The sequence below is a fragment of the Lathamus discolor genome, chromosome 5 (genome assembly GCF_037157495.1).
Source record: "Lathamus discolor isolate bLatDis1 chromosome 5, bLatDis1.hap1, whole genome shotgun sequence".
NCBI lineage: Eukaryota > Metazoa > Chordata > Aves > Psittaciformes > Psittacidae > Lathamus > Lathamus discolor.
Genome location: NC_088888.1, coordinates 81,520,370 through 81,547,836, shown reverse-complemented (window position 1 = coordinate 81,547,836; position 27,467 = coordinate 81,520,370). Strand labels below are relative to the sequence as shown.

The 27,467-nt window shown below is 37.8% G+C and overlaps 1 protein-coding gene across 2 annotated transcripts in view; it reads left to right on the top strand.

Annotated features, from left to right (window-relative positions):
• Nucleotides 1-27,467, top strand: part of COL19A1 (collagen type XIX alpha 1 chain) — a 181,385-nt gene that overhangs the window by 61,054 nt on the left and 92,864 nt on the right. For both annotated transcript variants that reach the window (XM_065681451.1, XM_065681452.1), the window contains exons 12-13: nt 857-901; nt 20,692-20,745. In XM_065681451.1, the coding sequence (XP_065537523.1) occupies nt 857-901; nt 20,692-20,745 (99 nt within the window). The remainder of the gene's footprint in view (nt 1-856; nt 902-20,691; nt 20,746-27,467) is intronic.

Genomic DNA, 27,467 nt, shown 5'->3' with positions numbered 1-27,467 from the left:
GAAAACGAGTTGGAGTCCTGCTGGGTATCCTTGTGGTTGAGAAGGCCAACAACATCTTGGTCTGCCTTAGCAAGAACATGGCCGGTACATCAGGAAGAGCAGTTATTCTAGTTATAATATAGCCAGGTTGCAGACTATTTGACTAAGACGTTAACATAGTAAGGTTGTGCATTAGGATCTTCTTCTGAGCTAAATTATCAAATTGGAGCTGAAAGAACATTATAACAGGTCTTTTTATTGAAAAATTATCAAACAAATAGTTTAATCTGATGAGCTTGAGTTAATATTTCAAAATTCACTCCTGTGGTTTTTTTGTTGTGTGTTGTTTGGTTTTAGCTTTTTGTTTGTCTGTTTGTTTGTTAGGGTGGGTTTTTTAGTAGTTAGATATGGGTTTTAAAGTGAAAGGAATGCGCTTTCTGTAAATTGTATCTGTAACTTTTTCTGAATTGTTCTGGGTTTTATAGACCTTCAGAGCTGAGTAGTCATATTCCAAAATTAAAATGAAGTTATTAATAGCAAAAAAATGTATTAAAACTGGTTCTGCAGAAGAGCAGAAGGACTGTAATGAGCGAGTTTAATGTCAGTGTCAGGAGAAGAATCCAAGAAGATTACTTAAGCTGAATGGAAAAATGTTTGACTGTTAATCAACAAAACAGTGGAAAACCATGTCTATTTTTCATAGAGGTTTCTCACAGAGGTTTCACACCTTTTTGAATGAGCGACAATCAGTATCTAAATAATTTCTTCTGTTTTAATCCCATAATAAAAACCCAGTGCAATAAAACTATTTTAAAGAATTAAATTATTTGAAGAATGTTTAGGTTTGAGATTTTTAGTTTACTGTTTTTTGTTCCAGGGTGAACGTGGCTTTCCTGGTGGTAAAGGTGAAGAAGGAGAAAAGGTAAATTCTTTTGTCCATGTCACAATTTTTTCAGCTTAACAATTTGATATAAGGCCAAGCAAGCAGAGCTTTTTTCTGAAGGTGTTCCTTGACTCTTTCATGAATAAAATTCTTCTTATTTTGCTATGCAAATGCTTAAGAACAAAGACTTTTTATGCATGCTGTTCAGTGAGTTCTGTGCTTCTTTTAGAAATACTTGAGTTTTTTAAGAAAAGATTGAATAATGAAGCCTAACAGAACCATAGCCACTGGACTATGGTAACTAGTAAATGTTTGTTTATATATATATATATATATATATATATAGTATGAAATGTATCATAAGATGATGTGTAGGCATTTATAGTATTTAATTACTGCTTTTGTACATTACAAACGTACTTTTTTACAATTTCCTGTGTTGATTGTAAGTAGTAAATGCTTTACACATTTTTTTCTAAGAACATAAGTTCACTGCAATATCAAAATTTTACATTTGCTACAGCATAACTGGCTTAATTTAGAAAGGTTAATTTCCATTTGTATACTTCTGTATGCCTACACAGTATTTAACATGAGGTTTGTTTCTTGCATGCATGTGACTCAGTGACTTGACTTGACTGCCAGTGCCCAAGCTGAATGCAGGTGCATTTACCTCTTTCTGAGACTTGAAGTTTAGTCTCTTTGCCTAATGGACTTGTGTGTTGCCCTAAGGATATTCTTAGTCTTCCAGGAGCCATAAAATGTAAATTCTAGGAAAAACCTTTCCTTGTTCTTTACCAGTGGGTATAGGAAATGGAGCTTGAGGCAGCTTGTCCTAATTGTAGGTGCTTTCAAGGGGCCAGGAATAGTTCAAGAGATTGTATATTAAAATGGGAACTAAACTGGCCCCATGGAAGGCTGTCTTGGCTGACAGAATAATGGGTTGCTCTAGATAATGCAACCTAATCTTTTGTGGCTCCAGACAAGTAGGTCTTCACAGGTCATCAAAGGCAAGTATGTGTTGAGGGACAAGTGGAAGGAAAACACCTGTTCTTTGATTACCTAATAGGAATTAAAGTAATGATGGTGGTAGTTTATGTTGAAACTCCAGCTCCTAACCATGTTGCTGCCTGGTTACTGCTTTTTCGCTAGTTTTGGTTGATTTGGATTAGGCAACCTGAATTAAGACTCTCAGTTTAGAGAAAGTTTCTCTGTGCTTCAGCTGACTGTCTCAAAAAGGTGCAGACAAGCATTTCTGCTTTTGTGTGCTATAAAGATGAAGAACAACACATACTGCTATTCTGGTGATATTTTGAGTGAAGAAAATGGAGAATAGGTGGCTGAATTTAAAATGTGCACTATATCTGTGAGTAGGGCTGTTTTGGATATGGATATATTCACTCACCCACTCTTCAAAAGTGTCAGCCAGCTTTACAGTGTTCGTATTTTTAAAGAAAGCATGCTACGGATTAACAGAATTTAAGCAGTTTTAAGATTTATGAGGGATTTTTTAGAAGAAAGTGTTCTAGTAACCAGGAAGGAAGAAGTGTCAGAAGTAAAAACCAGAATCCATAGCAACAAGCATTTATAATGTGAAGATTCAGCCTCTGAAAAAACCCACTTGTTAAGCTTAAGTGTTTGTAACTCCACCAACAGATCTTATTTCCTTGGTGGTATCATTATTCATCAGTTCTGAAGGGCTTGCAGATTTTTTTCTTCCCTTTTTTTTTTTTTTTTGGTCATAATTGCTGTGCAGCTGTGCTGTGCTTTCCCCAGGTTTTATGAGTAAACTGTGTTTGGACACAGACACGTGGTTCCAGCTGTTGCTGCCACTCTCTTTGCTTGATTTCCTTTATTTTAAGACAGAGATAAAATGACCCAACCACTGCTAGTCACATTTTTGTTATGTGGAAGCTGAGTCAGCAGAGTTGTACCAATTTAAAAGTATTTCCAGTGTAACTATTAATAATGTATTCAGCGATCCTTAAAATAAAAAGAAAATAAACAAGTGGAAGGATCTTTATTTGCCAGTGATTACTCAAGAATAATTTAGGGCAGTCTATGAGAAGCTACACATCATGACTTGTGAGGAAGGAGTGTGGTTTAGGCTATAGGAGTCTCAGCCTGGGCTTTAGCAGTTACACAATTTAGCCTTAATTCAAATAATTACTAAAGAACAACAATGCCGAGTTTCCAGTTACCAAACTCCAGCATAAAAATGTTTCAACACCTTTGCATTTTAATGTAGTGTCACAAAATAAAATAGTTGTAATAATTTTTGCATAAGAAACATGATTAAAAAGCTTGGAACCTAAATTTGATTTTTTTCCAAATACAAAAAACTGCCTCATATTGCATATTAAGGAACAAGATAGTATTTGCATGTGCTGTTTTGCATATCACCTAGCATGAGACACAGCTGGCTAAACATGGGATATTTGCCATTCCAAACTCTGCAGACGTACATTAAAATGAACAATCCTATATTTTTGTTTTGGTGATCATATTATTCCATGGGATTGAATGCTTGAAACCAGTTCAGTCTTATACTTCTTGGTTCATCAAACCAAACAAGTTGACCATGGCTTTTATTATACCACATGCTACTTTGGCAGAGCAAACTCTGGGGCCACCAGAGAGATGTAGGCAACTGAAAGGGAGATTCTTTAGGCGGTTTAAAGGTTTCTTTGTCATGCTTGGTTCTCCATGAGGAATCCAGAAGTCTTGTTTTGCCTTCCTCCTTTTTTTTTTGGTCTTGGTTGAACTTGGTTTGCTCTTACAGAATCCAGTAGTGGTAACAGAAGCTGCAGACTGTGTGTGGAGGTGTTATGCAAGTTTTCCCTCTATGGGAAATATACTCTTGCTGTAAATATTATTTAAATTCTCGTTTGTATTCTGTGGGTTGGCTTGTTTGGTTTTTTTTGTTACTTATGTAATGACATTGTCTTATGTGATAGTCTAATAGCTGCAACAAAAACATTGGTCTACCCTTCAATAGCATGACTGAAAAAGTATATGCTGAGAGCAGTTTTCATTGATTTGCTGCCAGGAAGTCAGACTTTATCGTATGGATCTATCCTCAACCTAATTGTAGTTAATTGTAATCTGTTCAGAATTGTAATTTTATGGTATAGGATAGAAAGGATGAGTATCATACTTTATAATTATAGGCAGTCAGGAGGGACTGATGATAACTAGAAGAAAGCTTTAAAACTCAGAATGTTCTTGGCAAATCAGAAATGTAGCCTGAAAAAAATAATAAAGAATCCAATGCAGAAGTAACAAGTGCAAGGAGCTACCTGTGGGGGAGAAAAAATGAGCCGCAAAATAACCCAAATCAAATAGTATCTACTCAGTAAACAGTCCTCAAATACATGACACTGCTGTAAAGAGGAAGCAAGTGGTATATTTGCTGTGTCTATAGTGAGTACAAAGCAATGAGCTGAAAGTGAAGGAAAAGGCTGTGTAGCCATTGGGAAAAGGTTTTTAATTTTAACACTGTTGATTGTTGTACAAGTAATTTTCCTTTCCAGCGGTCTGCAGTTTTTATCCAAGTTACAGAAAAGGGAAAAACCTAAAGAAAGGCTTGCTTCGTGCAAATGCAGATGGTCAGATTTGTTTTATATGATTTTACCATTTTCAGTTAACAGCATCAAAATTATGCAAGGTATCACATTGTTGTCTAATTGGATAAGCACAGAGAACAGCAAGCCAGTTTCTTTTTCAGCATATATCCTTGTTTCTTTTCAATGCCTAGTTAATACTTTTCTGATGCAGTACAGTGAAGCTCTGGAATATATTGCCCAATGTGTTTGTGCAGCCTCTTTTCCTTGCAGTTTTCAAGACCAGCCCTAAGCGCTCTGGCCCTGACCTCATAGCTGAACGCTGCTTGGAGCATGAGGTTGGACTAGAGAGACCCCTTTTGAGGTCATATCCAGTCTTAGTTATCCTTTAATTTTAGGAACAGTGAACATGCACGTGATATTTTTCTGATTTCTGTGGGTTTATGTGGATTTAGAATTTGGAGAATAACGAAAAACTATAATAGTCTAGTCTATTTTTGTTTGGTTGAGGTTTTGTTTAAATGTTGTTGGGGTGGGATTTGAATGTACATTTAATTTACAGTATGGACCAATATTGTTCACCAGAATATGTTATAGACAGATTTCTTTTTTTAAGATGTGTATATATGTTCACACAATCTAGTTTTGGAACATCATATCTAGGGGTGACCAGTGCCCTTCCTTAAATATCCAGTCATCTATCAGCTGATGCAGCCTTCCTTATAGAAACTCTTGTAGAACACTTGTTTGGGTTACATTGTACGTGGTTGTTTGGATGATGGGTGTGTTATGCATTCACTGGTTTTACTTTAGGATTACTGAAACCCTACCATACAGGTAGTTACAAAATAAAATGTCCAACATTAATGAAATCTAAGGGTGTCTTCAAAATTTAAGTACCAAAAAAGGAGAATCTAAAAATTTTATTACTATTAAAATTGCCATGCAGCTGTTGGGTTGTCTGATCACAGCTCCATTCATGTGAACTGTGGCAATTCCCCTAGCTGAATCTCTGTTTCTGTTTTAACTTAGAGGCAAGTAAAGTATGCTGTTATGTAGACTAAATCTCAGTACTAATTGATGTCTTTGAAGACTCAAAAGTTGTGAGTGGTAGAGTACAAGGATGGCTGTGCTCTGTAGAGGAACTCTTCAATTGCAGTTTTCCTTGACTAGGTGCTTTCCTTTATAAAGCATATTTACCTCCCATCTCACACTTGAAATAGAGGATTTTGAACAGGATGTCATTGAAGTTGAGCTATGTAGCAGTACATGTACTGCACTTGTAAATGCTTGATCTTTGCTAAAGTTATTATTTCACTGTAATTCTTTGATTTATATTTCTCAGTAAAATGATATAAATAAAAAAGTTGGATGTATTAGACTAAGGGAAACTTTGAGAGTAAAACCGTAGTGATAGTCATTCATTATTTCCAGTTTCATCCTTTTACCTTTCCTTTTTGTATGTTTTGATTGTGTTTTTGCCTGTGTATACATGTGAGAAGAGAGGAGGAGTCTGGGGCCTGTCCAGCATAAATGTAGAAAAAATTGTCATCTGCTTCATTTTCTTCTAAACGCAGGATGTTCTTTGTATATATTTACTATTTTGTGAAGTACAATTTGAATTATTCCAGGAAACAGGGCTTCCTCTATTTCCTTGAGAAGAAATTTCTTAATAGATCTTAGTGTCAAGAAGATTTCCTGGAGGTTCAGCATTTTGTACTTCATCCTATCACACCTGATAAAATACTCCGCTGTCTATCTTCCATCCATTCAGAACACACAAGACTATAAACATCCAGTGTGTCCCCAGGTGTAGTCTTTTATTTCACAGTCTTCAATATGTTTTTTTCTTAAATGAGCAGAAGTAAAGGAAAAGGAATCACCCTTCCTTTCTAAGCTGCTGGTCGAAGTTAGTCATTATTTACTCATTCTAATATTTTGATGTCTGTACCATAAATCTCAGTAGTGAAACCGGCCCACGTAACAGCCCGAGTTACTGGGGAAGCTTGCAATTTACTAGAAAAATAGAAGCTATTACTCATGGATAGATGACAGTAATGAAGCTCAAAGGTCTATAATTAAAACTACTAAAAAATTACAAGATAAGCAGTTGGTAACCCTCCTGTCTATTAGTACAGCACTTCTATTTGACAGCTGTGAATTCTGCTACAAATGCTTCGGTCTGAACAAAAGGTTAGAAGAGTAAATTCAGTAAGCTATGTTTGGAATAGTCCCTAGCCTATTCTAGGCTATTATATGGGGTAATGCTAATTAGATTCACTGAAATGTCTGCAAGAGACCTTCACGGCTGGGGTCTATTAATTTAATGATGTAGATGACCAACTTGCAGGTCCCAACATCTATCATTGTTTAATTCACTTACACATACTCATTTGGTCAGATTAAAGGTTCATCACGCTCAGCATCCTGCTTCTGACAGCCAGAAGTGGTGCCCACGGGAAAGCATAAGGACAAAGTGAGCAACTACAGTGCTTCTCCCCATGTGCTCTTCCAGGCTCCAATTATGAGATTGCAATCTTAGCCAGATGTTTACAATTAATTTAGTAGCCCTCAGTGGACTTCTCCACCATTAGCGAGTGAAGTTTTCCCTTGAATTCATGTAAACTTTAGGCATCTGTGATATCCTGTGGCGCGGAATTATGTCGTTTATCTTTCTGTTTGAAGAACCACTTCCTTTTGTTTACTTGGAACCTGCTTCCTCTTAGTTTAGTTTGGTGTTCCCTACTTCTTCTGTTGTAAGATTCCTGTTCTACTTTTCAGTATCAGTCAAGAATCAATAAGCATCTTGCATGCGTTCCTCAGCTGTCTCTTCCATATTGAAGAATACCATCTTACTTAGTATCTCCTACTATGTAAACTGTTCTGTCTTTGATCATCCTTACTAGCTGCCTCTGGATGTTTTTGACTTCTATTGTAGTGTTCAAACACAATAGAGAACATTCAGTGAATATTGTATCACAGTGAAATTCTTCGCTTTGTTCTCTGTGCCTTTCTAATACCTCATCACATGGAAATTCCTTTTTACCCCTCTCATTAACTTTGAGTGTGGCCTCAAGATCTCACTTGTTGGTCCTTTCAAACCATTACCAGTCATTGCATTTAAGAAACTGTGATTGTATTCACAGATGTTATGGCTGCATCTCAAGCATAAGGATTTTATTGCCCCCATCATTTTAAATATAACTACACTGAACTTCATTTGTCCTTTTTTCCATGCCATTTCATCTTATCATGCTATATTGAGTTTGTCACAGTTCATCCTCATCTGTTTTATCCTGTATAATTTGGTATCATCACCTGATTTAGTTAAGGACCTGAAAATCATTTTCTTTATGAGGTTAGAGTAAACAATTCATGTCTTGCTGAGAACAAGTTTAGCAGAGAAGTGACTTTGGCACTACCTAAATGCTGGTGTGAACTCTCAAACTCTTTCTGCCTTGGATTAGAAATACAGTATTTGACAGGTGCTTATTTTTTGGCATTAGAACAGTATCTTTTACAGTCTGACCTCTCCCCCAACGTTTGGTGTAATCTGAAAATGGGCATTTGCAGGTATTAAGTACAATTTCCTTAAGTCCACAAAGATTTCCAAATTCCAATTGCCTCCCACAACATAGGAAGCCTGTTGCGTGGTAGGCCCAGATGTGGAGCTTTGTGCAAGAAAGCACACAGGGTGCTCTGCAGAAAGAGCCAACCTCATTCTAAATGAGTTATCTGGGGTACCAGCAGCATTGCAGCTTCATTAGTGGGCACTCTGAGATGTAAGGTTCAACAGCATGAGCAGAGTGCCAGGTTGTTTGGATGTACCAGTTCCAGTAACGGTTACTTCTCTGCCCCTTTGGAGATTTCTGTAAAGATATATCCAGAGATGGATGCCTGGGTACTGCTACTGCTACGGATGCATAGAAAGGATATACTAGTTTGGAAACAGCTAAGGTTGTAAACATTCTGAATGGTAATTTTTATAAATGGTAATTAATTTAAAATTAATGTAACATTTTTTTATCTATAAAGAGTGCTGCAAATTTAGCACCTTAGAAAATATTCTGGAGGAGTGGTGAAATGTCCACTGGCAGGTGTAGAGAGCACAGCATCATACCCTCTATCCATAGACATGTTGAGGTCCCAGTTTCCATTTAACCAATCTGAGGGTTGTGTAGCACCAGTGGGGTGGCTGCTGGGGCTTGGGTTGGGGTACCTGTGTACAGGAGAGAGGGTAGAGATGGGCATGGACCTTTAGTGGGCTACTTGGGGAAAACAAGAATGAGTGGTGAATGTGTACGTATTTCTGAGAGTGATGGAAGAGACTGAGAGTAATTCAGAAGCCACTGTGGGGTACAGCAGTACTAATGTGCGAATAAAACCAATATTTCTAGTGTTTCCTAGCTTTTCTGTTTGACTGCACTGCCTTCCAGAAAGTATATGTTCTGAATATTGTCTGTAAGCAATCTATCTTACTCCTTTTTGCAGTCAAAAGTAGTATGCAAAGTTGCTTGTTTCATTGCTTTTGTCAGCTTTGGTAAGTAATTGTTTGTAATTTGTGATGAGGTGGCAGGTGTACCATGCTCAGCCTCTGCTTTTAGTTCATTCTCTGCTGCAGCTACCTTGTCTTACAGCTCAAGTGATAAAGCTCATTGCTGTGAATTAAAATATTCTCCCTTCTAACTCCACAGATTATATTTGTTGAAAGGTCTTATAATTCATTATGACAGATGATTTTTGTTGTTTGCCATTTATTAATCTGAACAGACTGAATTTACAAAGATGGCTGCTACGTCAAAAGATAAGAAATGCCAGAGCAGAATTAATTTGCAAACTAAATGTGACCTCAATTGGTTTAGAGAGAGACCTGGAAATAGCCCGTCTTATGAATGTTTCCACAAGATAGTCTCAGAGAAACAGATCTGACTGAAGTTCAACATCCAGTCATTTCTGTACAAACTCAGTTTTTTATTCCTGTTTCCTTTTTTTTTTTTTTTTTTTTGGGGGGGGGGTTGGGGGTGGGGGGACTGGGGTTTTTTTTGTTTGTTTTAATCTGTTTGCTATTTTTGTAACTTGTTCTTGTTTATCTGTGCCTTCTCTCTTCCCTTTTTTCTGGCTCATAGATTACCTTTCCTGCTGTGTAGACATCTATGTTCTCTTCGCCTATTTTACTTTTTCAATGGCTGCTTACATTTCACTAATATCTTTGCATAATCCTTGAGGAAATAGTTGCCTTTAACTGAAAGTGCTGTGAGAAGCATTGTAGGTCCAGTGTATTATGAATACTTCAGCTCCTTACAGATCTCATGGGTTCTGGATAATTTCAGGTAGTATCACTGATACGGTTTTATAGTTAGTCGGGATTAAAAATTAAAGTAGTTTCATTTGGCTGTAATTCTCAGTGTTTTGTGGCCATGTAGTCTTGGCGGGATATTTTCTCTTGATCCCAGATCTGGTGACAGGTTTACCTCTAAGTTTACCTCAAATTATTTCCTCAATTTCCAGTTGAAAGTGCACATTTACTATGATTCTATTTATACTAATATGCTTGTATGTTTACATACATACTCATGGGTGCACTAGAATACATTATCTCCTTCAGGGAAATATAATACAATCACAAAAATATTTAGTAACATACCAAGTAGTAGATTCCTAATTACGTAAATCCTGACTTAATTCTTTTGATTTACTGTAATGCAGTTATTGAAGAAAAACTTCCTTTACAAAGAACTTTAAGCCAGAAAGAAGGCTCTGGAGAAAGCAGGCGTTACAGCAATAGACTGAATCCTTGCTGGCAGGTGCGGTGTATGAGCTTTAACATAGCGAACGGAATAGAGCTCTTGACATGTGAGTCTCCTTTCTTTCAATGGGAGGTAGTTCTTAGGAGTTGCTGAGCAAAGATATGCTGTAAGGCTGAGCTGAAGGGCTCCACAGCAAGGAGGCCATCAGCACACTGCAGCTGCTGCTATCAGGTTATGTTGTATGCACTGTTGCAGAGGATTATTCTTTATGAAAAGGAGAGTACTGACAGGTTTCTAATGAGAAGAGGCTATAGGAAAATCCAATAAAATAATAATAGAAAACATCATTTAACATAAATTGCATCTATACTTATGCAGCCTTGTAGTTGTTATATTTTAGCCTTATATTGTGAGACTTCTTAAAAAATTCCGTCATGTGATATTTCTAAAACAGCCATGAAAAGGAGCAAGTAAATTTGCAGATGAAATCGTAGAATCATAAAAGAGTTTGGATTGGAAGGGGCCTTAATTTTAGATCATCTAATTCTTTCCCCACTGCTAGAGGCTGGAACAACTTCCACTAGACCAGGTTGCTCAAAGCCCTGTCCAAGCTGGCTGGAACACTTCCAGGGATGGGGCATCCACGACATCCTTGGGCAACCTATTCCAGTGCCTCACCACCTCACATTAAACAACTTCTTCCTTATATTTAACCTAAATCTAGCCTCTTTTTTTTTCTAAAAGAAAAACAAACCACCCAAAAAAACCCAAACCAAACAAAAAAAAAAAAAACAAAAAAAAAAAACCACCCCAAAACCCCAACAAAACTCAAAAAACCCAACAAAACATGTTTGAGTCAATAGGCTTCCTAAATGGGCTCTTGCAATTTTGAGTGAGAGTTATTTGCAATTAGGAAAAGGATTACAATTCATGAACTGTGTGTTGAAAGAAGCAATGAAGCAGCTACTTATATTGGTCACTGTAAAACAGGTGAACACAGCACCTTTGTTCATTAATATACCAAATTTGCTATGTGGTGAATGGGGGAAGCAAAGACAGATGTAGATGTTAGTACTGAAAAGTCAGCAACATATGTGTTTAACTGTATTTAATTCTCCAAAGCACTTTTTTTATCCTCCACTTAGCAGTAGTTGATACTTGTAAAGGTAATACTGTCAATGATAAAAAGAATCTTCCCTCAACAGCTCTTTGCAGATGCTTTTTCCTATCCCCAGTGTCCCTGTGCAACTGTTTTTTTATGCCTAGCAAAGTAAATAAATCAGGGAACTGTTCTGAGCAAAAAAAGCCTCTGTTTACTAGGTTATATCCCAGCAGATTCTGTTTCTCCAGACTGCTGTCTGGCTTTTCTTCAGCAACCAAGATACTCCAGAATAGGCACATTTTAATAACCAGAAGTTGCTGCAGTCCTATATAGATGTCTTTTGGGGCTGCGGAAGAGCAGTATGAGTCCTTTAAACCAAACCTTGTACTCCAGCAACAAGCCTAAGGTGCTGCAACTGCTAATGGCTCTTGAGCTCATGAAAGCAGACTAAAATTACTGCAAGGTAGGTTTGGAATAACTCCAACAACTATACTGCGAGCATCTAGTACTCTGCATCATTTGCTCCATAGATCCTCTTCTGTTGTGCTGCACAGTATGTGTTGACAGTAAATGGAGCTGTCTTAAATGTCTACAGAGAGCGTACTGTTCATCTTCCCTGCAGGGTGAGGCCAGTGTATGTTGTGCACATATAAAGAAAGTTTTGTCCTGTACCCTTTTATGAGATTTATGTACTTACTGAAGGCCACTGAACTTAAAGTTGCTTATGTTATCAATAGCCAACCAGTACATACAGCTCATATTTCCCAGGATGCCCTTTCTAAAGATGGGCAAGCCCTTCAGCAGGCTGCAGAATGTTCTTCACTTTTTTATTTAGGTATTTATTTTATGTTATTGTATTTTATTTTATTATTTATTTATTAGAACTATTGATTTTTTTCACACTTCACTGCACAGACGTCCAGCTAGAATCAAAATGTGACAATTGTTTTCATGCATGGTACACTATGGGCTGGTTGTATGGACAGTTGTCAGGGAAGTAGGTTTTGGTCATCTTGAAAAAAGAGAAAATTTCTGGCTTGAAATCTATAATTACTAAGTTTTATACAAAAGTCAACCATTTCCTACTTTTCTAGCTGTGTTTTGGACTGGCCTTAGTGAAGTCTGACTGAGCAAGGTGTGTTTAGTTTGAACGCAGATCAAGGCTCCTCCTTTGATAAATATCTATCAGAAGACTGAACGTATCACACCTTTATGTTGTACCAGGCTCCATGAGGGCTTTATTAAAACCCTAGTTTCCTGTCTAAGTATGTATTTTTATGACCTTAATAAACTACTTAATGTAGTCTAAGAAGTTAGAGGTTACTGATACTGCTGTCTGTGTGGGCCTGATGAGCACAGTTAATAGTTGTCATAATAATAAATGCCATTATTTTGGTTGTTATGTGACAGAAATGGAGCTAGAGGTGTGGCCTTTGCAGAAAAGACACAGCAGTCCATCAGCTTGTGCAAACACTTGATGTTGCTTTAGCCATCTGCAGAACATCTTTTAGAGTCTAAATAACAATAGCACTAGCTTGCCAAAACCATGAAAGCATGGGTGTCTGAAAAATAGTACGTTCTGTGAAAGCAATACTATTTGTCAGCTGCTGACAAGAACAGATTTGCTTTAGGTTGCCTTAGGAGACCAGCCTTGAAAAGAAAGTCGTTTATTCCTCCTACGGAAAAATCTTCATTCAACACTAACACTAAAGCCAGTATAAACAGAAACTTCCCCATTGAAAGACAGATAGAATTTTAAACAATTGTAGCTGAAAGTCAAATCCATTTGTAGCATTTACTTAAGAAAGGGAGAAATAATGTGCTCATTAAATGAGACATCTTTTTTCTTTTTTAGATTTTAACCTATTGATAGGTACGGAAGACATTATCGTGGAGTTTGGTGCTGGAGACTTGGCACCAAATTCAACTATTAGTGTTGTTTGTGAGTGATGTAAGAGCAAAGTTCTGTAAAAGCTCAAGTATTTGTGCAAGTCAAAATGTGTTATGATATTCTTGTCTTAGGCACAGTACAAAGACAAGCAGACCATTTCTCTCATCCCAAAGATATTACAATTGAAATAAAAGATTTAAGAAGGTTCATAGTTTGGAAAGCCTTTTGCTTTTGGATTTTGAGGAAAAGTATAGCACAATAAATGATGTGCAGTACACCAATTTTTAAGCTGACTTGATATACCATGTATAACATATATTGTAGAACTGAGTAAAGAAGATAATATCCATTAATATTCATGATGGCTTTCTTAGAGTCTTTAAAATATGTTATGATTTCTTTCTGTAGATGCAATTTCTGAAAATAAACATAATATTTTGGGGGGAAACTTTGAATTATTTTAGAAACCTATTTGCATCCACTAAAGCATCTGCATGTAAATACCAAGTTGCATTTGCAAATGAAGATCACCATGAAAAACCTTAGTGACTTCCCCTTATAAACGTATTTTGCCTTACTGATTGTACTTTCACTGAAGTGAGTATTAATATATTCAGGTGGATGTTAAGAATACATATTGTCTAGAAGACTGAAACTCTGCTTTCAGATAGTTCATGCTTCGGAGTATATTATTCTTATTTGTATGATTAAAAGTTTAATCTTTGGTTAAGAATTTTCTTTCAATTTAAGTCTGTGAATATATGATCAAATGATTATCAAAAAGAGCAGAATTTTGAATATTGATTTTTTGGGTTTATTTCCTCTGTGCTATTGAAAGGTTTGAAGAAAAAAAAATAATTAGATGAAGTGGTGATTACAGGTGAGCCATGGCAGGATAGCATACAGGGTGAAGTCTGCAGACCACAACAGCAAAATTTCATGTGGCAAAAAGCAAAGGCAGTGTGAGCATCTTAAACCTGAGTACATTCCTTTGTGGTATTTTTTTATTGAATAACAAAGCTAAATGTTAGATCATGGTTAGACTTGATAAATTGTAGCAAGCAGGAGTTATCCAAAATCTGAGTAATTTTTCTTCTTGTGCTGGCTGTCAACTACCATTCAAACGGACAAGGTTGTGTCTTTATGGTTTTTTACCCTAGCAAGTCTATTAGATGAAAATGTATGATATGTACTATTCTACATATATATACTCTTTCTTTGCTTATCACAGTGTAATTTAATGTTTCTTAATATTTCATAAATGATCTTAACTATTCTCTCAGATCAGAATCAGGGAGTGTTAGGCAGATTTCCACAAGATAGGGTTATGTTCAGTAAGGACCAAGGTGAGATTCAGAGATCTGTAAGGAACACATTAAGAGATCAAAGGATTTTTCATTTGTGTTTTCAATAAGGCATTGCTGGTAGCCTTACTGTGGCTTTTTCTAGATGTGAAAAAATAGAATTTGAGGTTTTTGAAGGCTTAGTTGTCAGGTAGATCATAGTTCTGTAGGCTACAAAAGAAAATATTTCAATAAGGCAGTAACTCAGGGCACTTTGTTGCTTGTCAGGATGCCATGGAACTCATAGAATCACAGAATGGTTTGGGTTGGAAGGGACTTAAGAGGTCATCTAGTTCTGATTCCCCTGACAAGGGAGGGACACCTTCCCCTAGACCAGGTTGCTCAAAGCTCCATCCAACCTGACCTTGAACACTGCCAGGGATGGGGCAGCCACAGCTTCTCTGGGCAACCTGCTCCAGTGCCTCACCATCCTTATAGGGATGAATTTATTGCTAATATCCGATGTAAATATACCCTTTTTCAACTTAAAGCCGTTCCCCTTTGTCCTGTCACTACCTACCCTTGTAAACAGTCCTTCTCCAGCTTTCTTTCAGGCCCCCTTAGGTACTGGAAGACTATTAGAAGGTCTTCCTAGAGACTTCTTTTCTCCAGGCTGCATGACTATTTTAGAAATCCGTGTTTGTAGATGTTGCAATGTAAGAGTCTAGCTTTTGTGAGGAATGCAAAAGTACACCTAAGCTACATGACTTGATCAAATATGGATAAAGGCCTTCAATCTAAAGGAGTTTTCAACTCTTCAGAATGCATTTAACTGTCCACTCTGTTTTTTTCTTTGTTGTTTGGTTTAATTTTTATTTTGCGATTCTTTATCGCTGAACTGATACCATTCAGTCACTGTACTTGGTGGTAATGGCACAGTGACAGTATAAACAGCTCAGTCATTTTGTTATCCTTTACATTGCTTGCATTTGAATGCTTATTTGTCTTTCAGTGCCTTCATGAAAAAAAGAGAATGTATTAAATGAGAGAATTTTGACTGCCTAAGACATGTGGTAAATGCTCCATCCCTGGCAGTGTTCAAGGCCAGGTTCAACAGAGCCTTGGGTGACATGGTCTAGTGTGAGATGTCAGGGGAGCTCGAACTTGGTGATCTTAAGGCCCTTTCCAACCCTAACTGTTCTATGATTCTATGTGCCTACTACAAATACTGTAATTATTACTCAACAAGGATGTCATTCTACGAAAAGGTAAAACTGTTTTAATACCTGACTTTGTCACATTGTCCAAGAGAGAGCAATCATAGCAGAACCAAGGACTAGTCTACAGGAGATGTTATCCTAAACAAGTGTACAGGGTTATGTCTCCCTCACCCCATAAAGACATGTGTATTATCAAGTCTATCTGGAGAACTCTCCAGCAAATTCTACAATTAAGGCAATTTCACTCTATTCTTAAATAGATTGTTACACTATTTTTCTGCCCTTTTAACCCCAATTCTCCATCTCCTCCTACTCCCATCCCCCAAATCTTTTTGGCTACAAATTAAAACCATTATTCGTATTCTCGTTACGGAAAACTTACTGTCCCATGCATAGCATTTTTTCCCATATCAGTGGGATATGTTCCTTCTTTCCTCCTACCTGTTTTTTTCAAACTCCCTATCATTCCAGTTTGGAGAAAAGCAGATACCTAAAAGTTGACGAAGTTCCATGAAAACTATGATGCTCTGAACTAGACGTGGTTTTTCACTATTCTTAACATTGGCAAGTGAAACAGAGCTTCAGTTTGCATTTGGCAAATGGAGATTGGAGGTTAGCCTTTTAAAAATAGCTTTGCGTTACAGACTCCTACTCACTATGTGATCCATGATAATCCTCAGATTCTTTTCTTCAGAGTGCTACAGGGATTATTTGGGGTTTTGGCATTTGATTTCTCCATTTGGAGAGCACTACACTGTAACATTTATTGGACTTGATTTATTTATATTTTTAAATTACTGTTCTGACTGGTCAAAGTCATTTTGCTTTTTAAGGTTTTTCTCTGAAGAATAAAAATGGATGGCTGCCTCGTTCCTGCTGACAGAAAAAGGCAATTAATCAGTGCAGTTTTGGAGCCATGGCCTGGTCTGGCTTCATATCATTCTCATTCTGTGCCTAAAATTTTGGGCTCATTTGAGGTAGTAGTTTGCCTTTATATAGTCTCTCTGGCTAAGAAATGCTTGGACCTAACTGCGAAACATGATGCATTGACACTAATCGGTAGTTAGCTGGTATGAACACCTTCAGAATTGCTCAGTCTATGTAAGTGAAGCAGGAAGGAAAGATCTTTCTGCTGACATGCTATCTGGCTTGGTCAGGCATGACACCTGTCATGTGGGGCTCTTTCACAAGATGGCGATGGCACAGTTTGGAATCGGAAGTTTTTGGTCACAGATTCTTGCTAAATGTATCTACTGACCTTTCTGTATTCCTGGTGACTACAAGGCTTTGTGATCTTCGCTTTCTTGCTGTGGCTGAGTATCCTAAATAGGCAGGTTTGGGAAGACACAGGCTTCATGGTGATGTTCTTCCACGTCATCACTATTGATTTTAGTTTACTAGAAATAGAAGTATATTTCTGCAATGCTTCATGCTGTCTCTTTCTGACCGTGTGTAGGTTAGGCTAGGTTAGTTAGTCTAGGTTAGTTAGGATAGTCTTATGTCGTGCAGGGTTACAGCCTGTTGGAAAATAAGCTTTTTGTGTCACTCTTTGTTTCCTTGCATATTTCCTCCCAGTCTGAACTAAGACAAAATCGTTAGTCTGCCTTGATTTCCACTCATTTTTAATGGTATAGTTTCCCAGCAGCCCTGAGGTACTTTGCTATGAGTGTTGCTGCCTTCCTGAAGTATACTATCCCACATTCTGCAAAGGGTTACAGGTCAGTCAATAAGAATATTATTAGAATGGAGCCCTTCGTAACCCCAGTTCTACAGACATCTATAAGCAAAACCAGGAAGAGCTATAGGAGTTTTTTACACTGGAGACGCTGATTTTTAAATTCATAACTTATTTAGGAAAACTCAGTAAGAATTACTATGAGCTGGGTTCGATTTAAAAGAAGCTATGGAGAAACAGTTGCAAGAAAAGCAAATTCACTTAGAGCATTCTGCTGAGACAGAGCTGTAGCAAAACACAGAAGAGTATTTTTAAAAGAACAGTCTCATAGCTATCTTAAAGATATGTAGGGTAAAATTGTGGAATTTCAGGAGTTAAAATTTATAAGGTATCCACACTGAGCTTTTAAAATAAGCAGGAAATAGCATGCAAGGATAATGAGGCAGCTTTAAAGTGGACAAGTGAGTTGGAGGCTGGTTCTCTCCTCTTGCAGAGGCCATGCATGAAGCCCCAGCTCTAATAAAGGATTCAGTTTAATTAAGGAATTCAATTATCATTGAATTCAGCGTATCTGCTATTACACATAGCAGACTGAATCCCTCCCAGTGGTTATACTGGGCAACCCCATCAGCTTGTTCCTCTTGGGCAATTGAAAGCAGAATGCACCCAAAGAAATACAAATCATTCAGTTTATGTTGGATTAGTTTTAGTTAACAAATAAGCATGGCAAGGCAGTTCCAGACTTTTGTCATCCTGTTTTTGTAATAAATAGTCTTTAACTGTCTCATCTGAATATAGTGCAAGCAGGCAGGAACATTAGATATAAAACGTCATTAACACATTTTTCTCTCTTTTTTGTTAATCTTTGCAGTACACCACAATGTTGATTATTAACAGCCTCTACACTGGAAAGTGGCTTCAGCAATTCTGCAAATTGGCTAGATTTGAAGCCGTTAATTATGCTGTATAGTGTACTCCATAAAGGCAGAAATGAGTGTGACTTGGCTCAGTTCTCATGAGAATAAATTGTAAAAATTGGACCTCTGTTTTGTTTGAACTCTGGCTTCATAGAGAACATGGACATTCCATACAACAGGCTTGGCAAGGACGAATCGTTTGCTCCACTAAAAGAGAATATGTTCATAGTAAAATCCCATACCTGGCAAAATGCCCATGGTTCTTGGGATTCAGCAGAGGTCTGAGGCTCATTAGCAAAGGGTGCTTTTTATCATTTTGTCTAAGAAACTGACAAACATCTTAAATCCAAGTCTCCAATACATGCTGCCCATCTAACATTAAGGCAAATGATAAGCAAGTGTGAGGAGAGGATCGTATTTTGGCTTAGGCTCTCTACTTTGGTTTTTATGCAAATGTAGATGTTGCATAGCAAATTATGACATACTTTTACATTCAGGATGCTGCTACTTCTGAAGTAGACCTGTACATATTTATATCATTTTCTGTTAAAGTATGAAAGTAGATAAAGAAATCATAGAAGAAAAAACAGCTCTGTAAATTGGAATGATTTTTAAATATTCTAGAAATGTACTTGGATAAGGAGATAGTATTTCAAATATTCGACTGTACCTTTGTAGCTGTTGCAAGATTCTAGAAGTGTATCTAAAACTGGTTGAAAGATCCTGAAAGCAGTAGTAAATGTCTGATGGTCACAGTGATGAAAAGTAAAATGCTATTTTTGCAATTTCTTCTAAAATTTTAAGCAAGCTATTTAAAAAAGAATGTAAGTTTGGGACTTCAGGTGTTCTTTTTTTAAACTGGAAAGAAAAAAAAGGTGAAAGAGAATTACTGTCTCAACCAATGCCTTAATCCATCAAACAAAGAGGATTTTATAGTTTAATCACACTAAAATAACTGTGTAAAATTCTTATAGCTATTTGGTGTCATTTAAACTTTGCAGTAAACGCATACATTTCTGTTTTGTTTGGTTTGAGTGTGGGGATTTTTTGTTTGTTTTGAGCTTCTTTTGGACAAGCAAGACAGGCAATACGTAAGAAAAAACCTTAACAGTATGATTCGCGCTAATGCGTAGCATTCATTTTCTTATCAAGATGTATTAAAATGGAAACAATGAACTAGCAAAGCCATCTTGTGCTTGGGATTATTAAATTCACAGTTTGCTGTTGCTAATTTGTTAGTAGGCTTCAGTTGTTTGAGAAAGCTCATGCAAACTCATTTTGCAAAACTGATTATTAGATGAAATGCCCTCTGTCATTGCCCCTGGAGGAATAGCTCTGAATCAGGGCTGTGTCACAAATGGAGTTAGCTGAATGATCTCAGTTCAATACCATTTACCTAACAGAATTATGAAGATGATGCTGACATAATGAATAACTTCTGCTCAGACAAATGTAGTCCTCTGGAGAGAATGGAAATTCAGTGCAGGGCTGTTTGCTTTCTTTGGTTGATATGATGAGCTTTGATTCTACTAGTAAAGTCAGTCCTTGTGCGTCTATCAGAATTATGTTACTTTTGTGATTTGACAAAGTTCGGTCTAGTAACAGAGATACAAATATAAAGTATTTTGGACTTGTTGGTTCTGGAAGGCATTCTCCTTAAATTATGCTTCTTAAGCAAGTGTATTTTGTTTGCTTTGATGAAATAGGTGTTAACTAGAATTGCATGGTAGCTAGAGATAACACAGAACTGAATCCCCCCATGTATCCTAGAAAGAATATTGTGTCTTCTAGTCAGTGTTTCATGAGCAAACACGGGAACCAGCCTGTATAGTTGCTTCTGAAGGATACTTCCCACCATGTTTTTCTTTTGATTGCTCATCTTGTTAATATTCATACTTGTGAGAAAATTTTCAGAACAAAAATTTTTTCCATTTTACAGATGTGATCTGTGAACCATACACCAGTATGGGTCAAAGACAAATTATCATATTGAGAACGGTTTTGTTATAAGATATAACAAGAATCAATGATTAAAAAACAGCCTCAGAATGAAAACAATCTTATGTCAATGTTAAGACTTTCAAAAGGAAAAAACTGTTCCCCAGTGAAAATTTCTTTTCCCCCACTATGTTCTTGTAGCACTGTGAGGCCCAAGAATGTTTTTCTGTGGTGTGGCTTTGTGGGCGTTCAGTGGGGCTGTGAAGTACAGAGAACTGTAGCTCTCAGAGCGCTAGACATTTTTCGGAGGCATTTATTTGGAAAGAATTTCTGTTGGAATGTAAGAAATACTTCTGCTTGTGCAGCCAGCAATGTATATGTAGCACTTCGTGTAGAACAGACAAGAATCTTAAAATATTTTTCCTGTTAAAAAGCATCATGGGTTATTTTTTGTCTTCTATATGAAATAAAATATGTATTCATTCTTTTTTAGGGTGAAAAAGGAGATAAAGGAGAACCAGGACCAGAAGGCATTCATGGAAGAGAGGTAACCTGAATGATAATGAAACAGTCAAGTTACAAACCTTTGGGAGGGATGGTTAAGCAATGAAATTTAGAATTTGTGTCAGGATGGATTTTGAAAATGTGTGTGCCAGGAGAGGTAACATCCACAAGATGATGGGGCAAGAAAAAGATTCATTCAAGTGAGATAGGAGTACTTAGGGCTTCAGGTTGGACAGAGGAGCTGGGGGTAGGGATGTGGTAGATTCCATGATATTGCTGAGGGCTGAGGGCTCATGAGCGAAACTGAAACAAGTGTGGGGATTAAAGCAACACAGTATAGATGAGAATCATTCCTGGTTGGATGATCTGATGGAAAAGAGGGTATTTCTGGAGGAAGGGTATATCTAGGCCTGGAGCCTTGGTTTCTGTAAAACAAAACATGCAGGCTGCTTAGCTGTTCCTGAGTGAGCTCTATGGGTCATTGTTGCAGTTTAACCCCAGCTCACTTGCTCACTCCAACCCTGCACCACTGTAGGATGGGGACAATCAGAAAAAGGTTAAACTTGTGGGTTGAGATAAGAACAGCTTAGTAATTAAAATAAATTAAAATATAATAAGAGTTATAAGAGTAATTGCAATGAAAGTGAAAAGAGAGAGGGAAATAAACCCAAAGAAACACAAGTGAATAACAATACAATTGCTCGCTACCACTGACTGATACTCAGCTCATCCTGGAGCAGTGTTCAGGCAACTCCCCCCAGCTGGGCATCATGCTGGGCATGATGTGTTATGGTATGAAATATCCCTATTGCTAGTTTGGGTCAACTGTCCTGGCTGTGCTCCCTCCCGACTTCTTGTGCCCCTCCTCTTGTTTCTACAGAACATGGGAACCTGTAAAGTGCTTGATTTAAAGCGCTACTTAGCAACAACTAAAACATTTGTGTGTTATCAGCATTGTTAGCATGCCGAATCAAAAACACAGCACTATACCGGCTTCTGGGAAGAAAATTAACTCTATCCCAATCAAAACTGGGACAGTCACTCACTGTGCCATATGGCTCATGATAGAGACTTTGAGTTAAAATGTCACTGCCTACTTAGTTAATTAGTCTGGTCCTGAGGTGGAGCATGAATCTGTGTCTAAAAGTACTGGATAGTCCTGCTCATTGAGTTCACATTCTAGCTTGAACGTAAGCTAACACTATAGACATGCCCAGTAATACACCTTACTTTTGCCTAATTTATTTTTAAATTTAAATTATTTCTTTTGTAATTAAAGCAAGGTGAGAAAGCAGAAATGCAGGTTTTTATTTTCAGTGCAGTACAAAAATGGCCAACTAGCCTGAATCAATAGCAAGATTAAAAAATATAAATTTGTAAAGCAAGGCAGCAGTTTTCTTTATCCCCTTCTTCCCTTCCTGCCTTCTCCTTGACCTAGTTGGGGGTCAGCCTGGGTTACGGTTTTAATTCAGGATACTGTTGGGTCTCCTATTGCAAACCATCACAGTTGAAGGCAGAAAGCATCTCAGAGGGATCTGAACCTGACTGTCCAAATTGTGTGGGGAATGACTGGCATTAGAACTGGAATCCAGATACAGGATTTGGAAAAAGACATGCAGCAAAGCTTTTTTAAGCAACTTTGCCAAAAGGGTAAAAGGGTCAACATTTGACCCAAAAAATGCTATGATAGTCTAGCTGGGTCTACTGAAAATACTGTAAAGCAGACTATATAATCATGACACTTTTTGTTTGATCTGGCTTTCAGTGTGCACTGTAAACATAGAAATATTTTTCCTATTGTAATTTGTCATAATTTAATGCTATTGAGCTATTTTTTACTAATAGCGGATGTCCTCCATATGAAAACATATACTATGTACTGAGCTGAAACTACGTTTAGGTATTCAGAGAGGTATTCTCTTGTAGCCTGCCTGTCTGTAAAGGTGAACCATATACTTCAGTCACGCATACATATATGCTGACAGCATGGAAAAAATACATCTGTGTTTCTTTCCATAGCTCTGGGGACATTTCTGTGTTGGTCTTACATGATCTCTTTTACTACATGGGATCTTGTTCCATAAACCTTTTAGGAAGAGTAAGGTATACCAAGTATCTGGTGAACTCTAGAACATATTTTACATAGTGGCACTGTGAAAGAGTGAAATATTGGACCTCTATTTTTTTAAATACTGAACTATAGTAATGTGTCAAGAAATGGTAGATTATTATCATGGGAACTCTCATTAAAATATTTTGGAAGTAAAATTGTGCAAGACAATGTAATATTGTTTGAATCCACACGTACTTCCATTTTAACAACCACACTTATATAAAATGCTTCGGATTCAGTTATCACTGTGCGTGGAGATGCCAGTCATTAAGTTTAGATTTAAAGGACTGTGTGTCATTGACTCTTGGTTGCTATCAGTGTCTCTCAAACTCATTCCTCATAAAGAAATGTAACATCTGATATTTCTGAAATAATCAAGTTAGTCTGCTTACATGGCTGTAATCTGAAGTGCTGCACAAAGAACGCCTGAAAACACTTAAAGCTAGTGGTACCGGCTGCGGGCAGCTGTTGTCTCTGCCTGGGGGAGTGAGGGCTTCCATACTCACAAGTGAAGAACTTGAAAATGATGACTGAACGTTTTATCTTGCACAAATGGTAGAAACAGATTGGAATTTATTTTAATCAAAATCAGCAAAGTAGGTGTCATAGAACAATTTTGCTTGCTGTTACCACTTGCATTTTCCTAGCTGTACAAAAAGTTCTTGCTGAAATGAAGTAGCATGGCAGAGGGGAAACCAGATCTGATTTGGCAACTAGATTTTCTGTAATGATGAAGAGATATCAAAAAACCTTAATTCCCTTATCCCTCACTGGTAGTGCTAACTGAGCCAGTTAATCTCATTGAGAACCAGGTTTGGATGCAGGAACTGTGAATATATTTAACTGCTCTGCACATCTCCCAGTTTATCACTCCAGGAATCTGTGCCAAGATCTACAATGCCGTGTCCCAGTCTGCGACATTATTCAAAATCCATCTGACAGCATGAATGCTTACTATAAATACTAGTAATGGGGTTGCCATTGTTTTCAGCTCTTAAGGAGTGGTTATAAATAACATAATATATTGCTAATGTAGTCCTGTGGTATATGTTCACATTACATCCGTAAGCAGGTATTTGCCTGTATAATATGAGCAGTGAGTTTGTTTGAGTAGTATCTCTGGTTTATCCCTTAAGACTTTTTTAACCACTTGGCATTTATAATGCTATCATTTGTATCACTTTAACAAGTGGCGCTTCACAGACACACTTCCTGAAAGAAATCCCTGTAAATACAGTTTATTCTCCATCAAGTCCACTGACATACACACTTTGGAGAGGGCAAACTAGTCATTTGCTCAGTTTGAATGACTAGGCATCATGTGGAGTGGCTTAATTGTGGGCCACTCAGTCCTTCATTACACGTAGTTAGATAAGTAATGTTTTGGCTATTGGATAGGGAAGATCATGAGGGGTGAGGAGCAGCCTAGAGGGGCAGTCGTTAGGGGAGGTTGTGAGGGGCAGTCATGAGGGGTGCTTATGAGGGGCAGTTGAGAGGGACAGTTGTGAGGGGAGCTTGTGAGGAGAGCTTGTGAGGGGCAGGCATAAGGAGAGTTCGTGAGGGGAGTTTGTGAAGGGCAGTCGTGAGGGATGTCCGTGAGGGAAGCTCATGAGGGTTAGTCAAGAGGGGCAGTCATGAGGGGAGCTCATGAGGGGCAGGCATAAGTGGAGTTCATGAGAGGCAGGCGTGAGGGGAGCTTGTGAGGGGAGTTTGTGAGGGGCAGTCATGGGGGATGTTCATGAGGGGAGCTCATGAGGGTTAGTCAAGAGGGGCAGGCATAAGGGGAGTTCGTGAGAGGCAGGTGTGAGGGGAGCTCGTGAGGGGCAGGCATAAGGGGCGTTTGTGAGGGGCAGTCATGGGGGATGTTCATGAGGGGAGCTCATGAGTGGACTTTGTGAAGGGTGCTCATGAGGGGTAGTTGTGAGAGGAGAGAAGGGGTGGCCATGAAGGTGGAGGGGAGATCATGAGGGGAGAGCAGGGGCGGCTGTGGGCTGTGTGGGGAGATGAGGGGTGGCAGCTATACAAAGTAGGCCACTATGGGGAGTAGATGGGGGGGACTCTGAGTGGAGATCATGAGGGGCAGCCATGAGGGGAGACCATTTTCCCCTTAGTGACATGGTTTAGTGGTGGCAGTCTTTGGGTTATGGTTGGACTCGATGATCTTAGAGGTCTTTTCCAACTTAGTTGATTCTATCTGTCTGTGATCATATCCCATATGGAATAAGGACAAATTTGCAATACAAATATTCATGAAACTGTCTTTGGAGTAAGATATGCTTGTCAATTGAACTGAATTGGGAAGAAAAATCTTTGTCATTGAAAGTTTTAGACTCCTTTTGGAGTTACATCGTTGACTTGATCAGTCCAGCTACTGTTTTGCTGACATAAATTAAATCCCTCAGCAAAAGGAGGTGAAAATAAAAACGTTTGTCATATATATCAACACTTGCCATGCATATTTGGAGGAAGAATAGTGTCTTTCATAAAAATTGGGGAAAAAAAAGTTTAAAAAGTGCCTTGGAATTAAAATCTAGCATATAATCTCTTAAACTATGTGATTCACTAATTTTTTTTTCCTTCTTCTTTGAAAAGCAGTGCCCTAAGTGACTTTTAAAAAACTTTCCTACATAAAATATTGTTATACTTTACATACCTGATGACAGAGGATGGACCTCTGAAGTTAAGTGAACAATGGAAAAACAGACAGGTTTCAAATGGAAAGGTGGAATATATACAAAACCTTTAAATTTTTCTGCTTGTGGGAAAAGAAGCAAAAGCACGAACATTTTTAAAGGGATCAAATTTCTTGATAAAATAGTAACAGGTATTTACCTTCACACCCTAATGGCCTGTCTCTCTAATCCCGAACTTTCTTAGGACTCTCTCAGTATCTCTTGGCATTATAAGGAAATATTTGGATAAGAAGGGAAGAGTCCTATTGCTTCAAAGTATGAAGTTGGGAACTGTAATTTTATCTGGAACCTGAGGATTCTGTTAGGAGCAAAAGTATAAGGGGATAGTAGGCATTGCTCAGGATCCAGAAAATTCTGGTAGTATAGTAATTTGAAGTTTTGAATGACATTAACAAGAATAGAGCAATGGTAATATGTGAAAGCAGATGAGACAAACTGAATAATAGTATATTGTTTGGAGCCTTGAAAATACTTTGCTAAATTAAAAGAAGTACCCCAACAGCTCGGTGTTGTACAGCTGACTCTGAAGCTGTTGTTTAGATTTAGATTTTAAGGCTGCTCTGTGGATCAAGTGTAGTTCTGTTGTCTTACTCATCAGAGTATTTCCATGTTTTGTTACTTAGTAGAGATTGTTGATTCAATCTATCATAATTTGGTTGCACATTGTTGGTTAGTGTGTTGGGTTGTTTGCTGTATTTCCAGTACTTTAGATAATATGTATTGTTCTAGGAGATTTTAACCTGATGTGAGATTGAACCAGATTTTCTAATGCAGGCCAGGGAATTGTAGATGCCGAATTAAGTCTTTTCCAAACAGATGTATTTTATAGTGAAAAATCTGTTCTCCTCAGAAGGTTATGCTAATCTTACAGCATTTTCCATTGCTGCATGAATGTAGCATAGTGTGTGACACATAAATCATGGTCAACACTTGGCTGCTGCAGGATCTGCTGGAGTCTTCTGGTTGGGGTTCAGCTGATCTTTGATTTTTTTTCACTGGGAAGAACATTTGTTATCAGCTGCCAGTACATTTTACCTGATTCATCTCTTTCCTGTGATGATGTATAAGCACTGTCTGCTGCTATTTCTCTCTGAAAACATTTTCAGTGTATGGTATGCTTTTCTCAGGCCTCAGTGGGCCTGCTAGAGCAGGTTAAGTCAGAATTTATCAAGTAAACCACTAGGGCACAAAGAGCATGTTTTACTTGGAGGTAGCACTCAACAGTTTTCCTAATGTTCCTGAATATCCAGAAAGAGTTTTCTTACTGATAATTTCATGCAAGGTTGACAATTCAGTTATTTTGCTGCTTTTTTTTCAGACTGAGATGATGGTAGTATCAGTTTGTAGATTATCACATTGACCCAAATGAATTAATTTAGGGGACATGGGGTGATGGTTTTAAACTTAAAGAGAGATTAGGACTGGATGTGAGGAAAAAATTCTTTACAGTGAGGGTGGTGAAACACTGGCACAGGTTGCCCAGAGTGGTGGTGGGTACACCATCTCTGGAGATATTTAAGGCCAGGCTGGGTGTGGCTCTGGGCAACCTGATCTAGCTCAAGATGTCTCTGCTTATTGCAGGGGGGCTGGACTAGGTGACCGTTGAAGGTCCCTTCTAACCCAAGCTATTCTATGGTTCTGTGTTGCTTTGTTCCCTTTTCTCACTAAAAATGTTTGACCTCTCTGATCTTTTCCAAATGACTGAAAACACAGGAAGTGAAAAAATGTTTTATTTTCTGGTTCTGGTTATACCTGGCACTTCTTTTGAATGAATAAAATGTTCTCCAGCTTGGTAAGGAACATACTTATCCCATCACTAAGTAAAGTTATTTTTATTTCATGATGGAACTCCAGAGCACAGCAAGCATTGTATTAGATTGGTCCTGGTTTAAAGAAAAATGTCAAATAGAAAACCTGTCACCTTTTGTGCCAGTAATGCTGAGATATACATGACACATA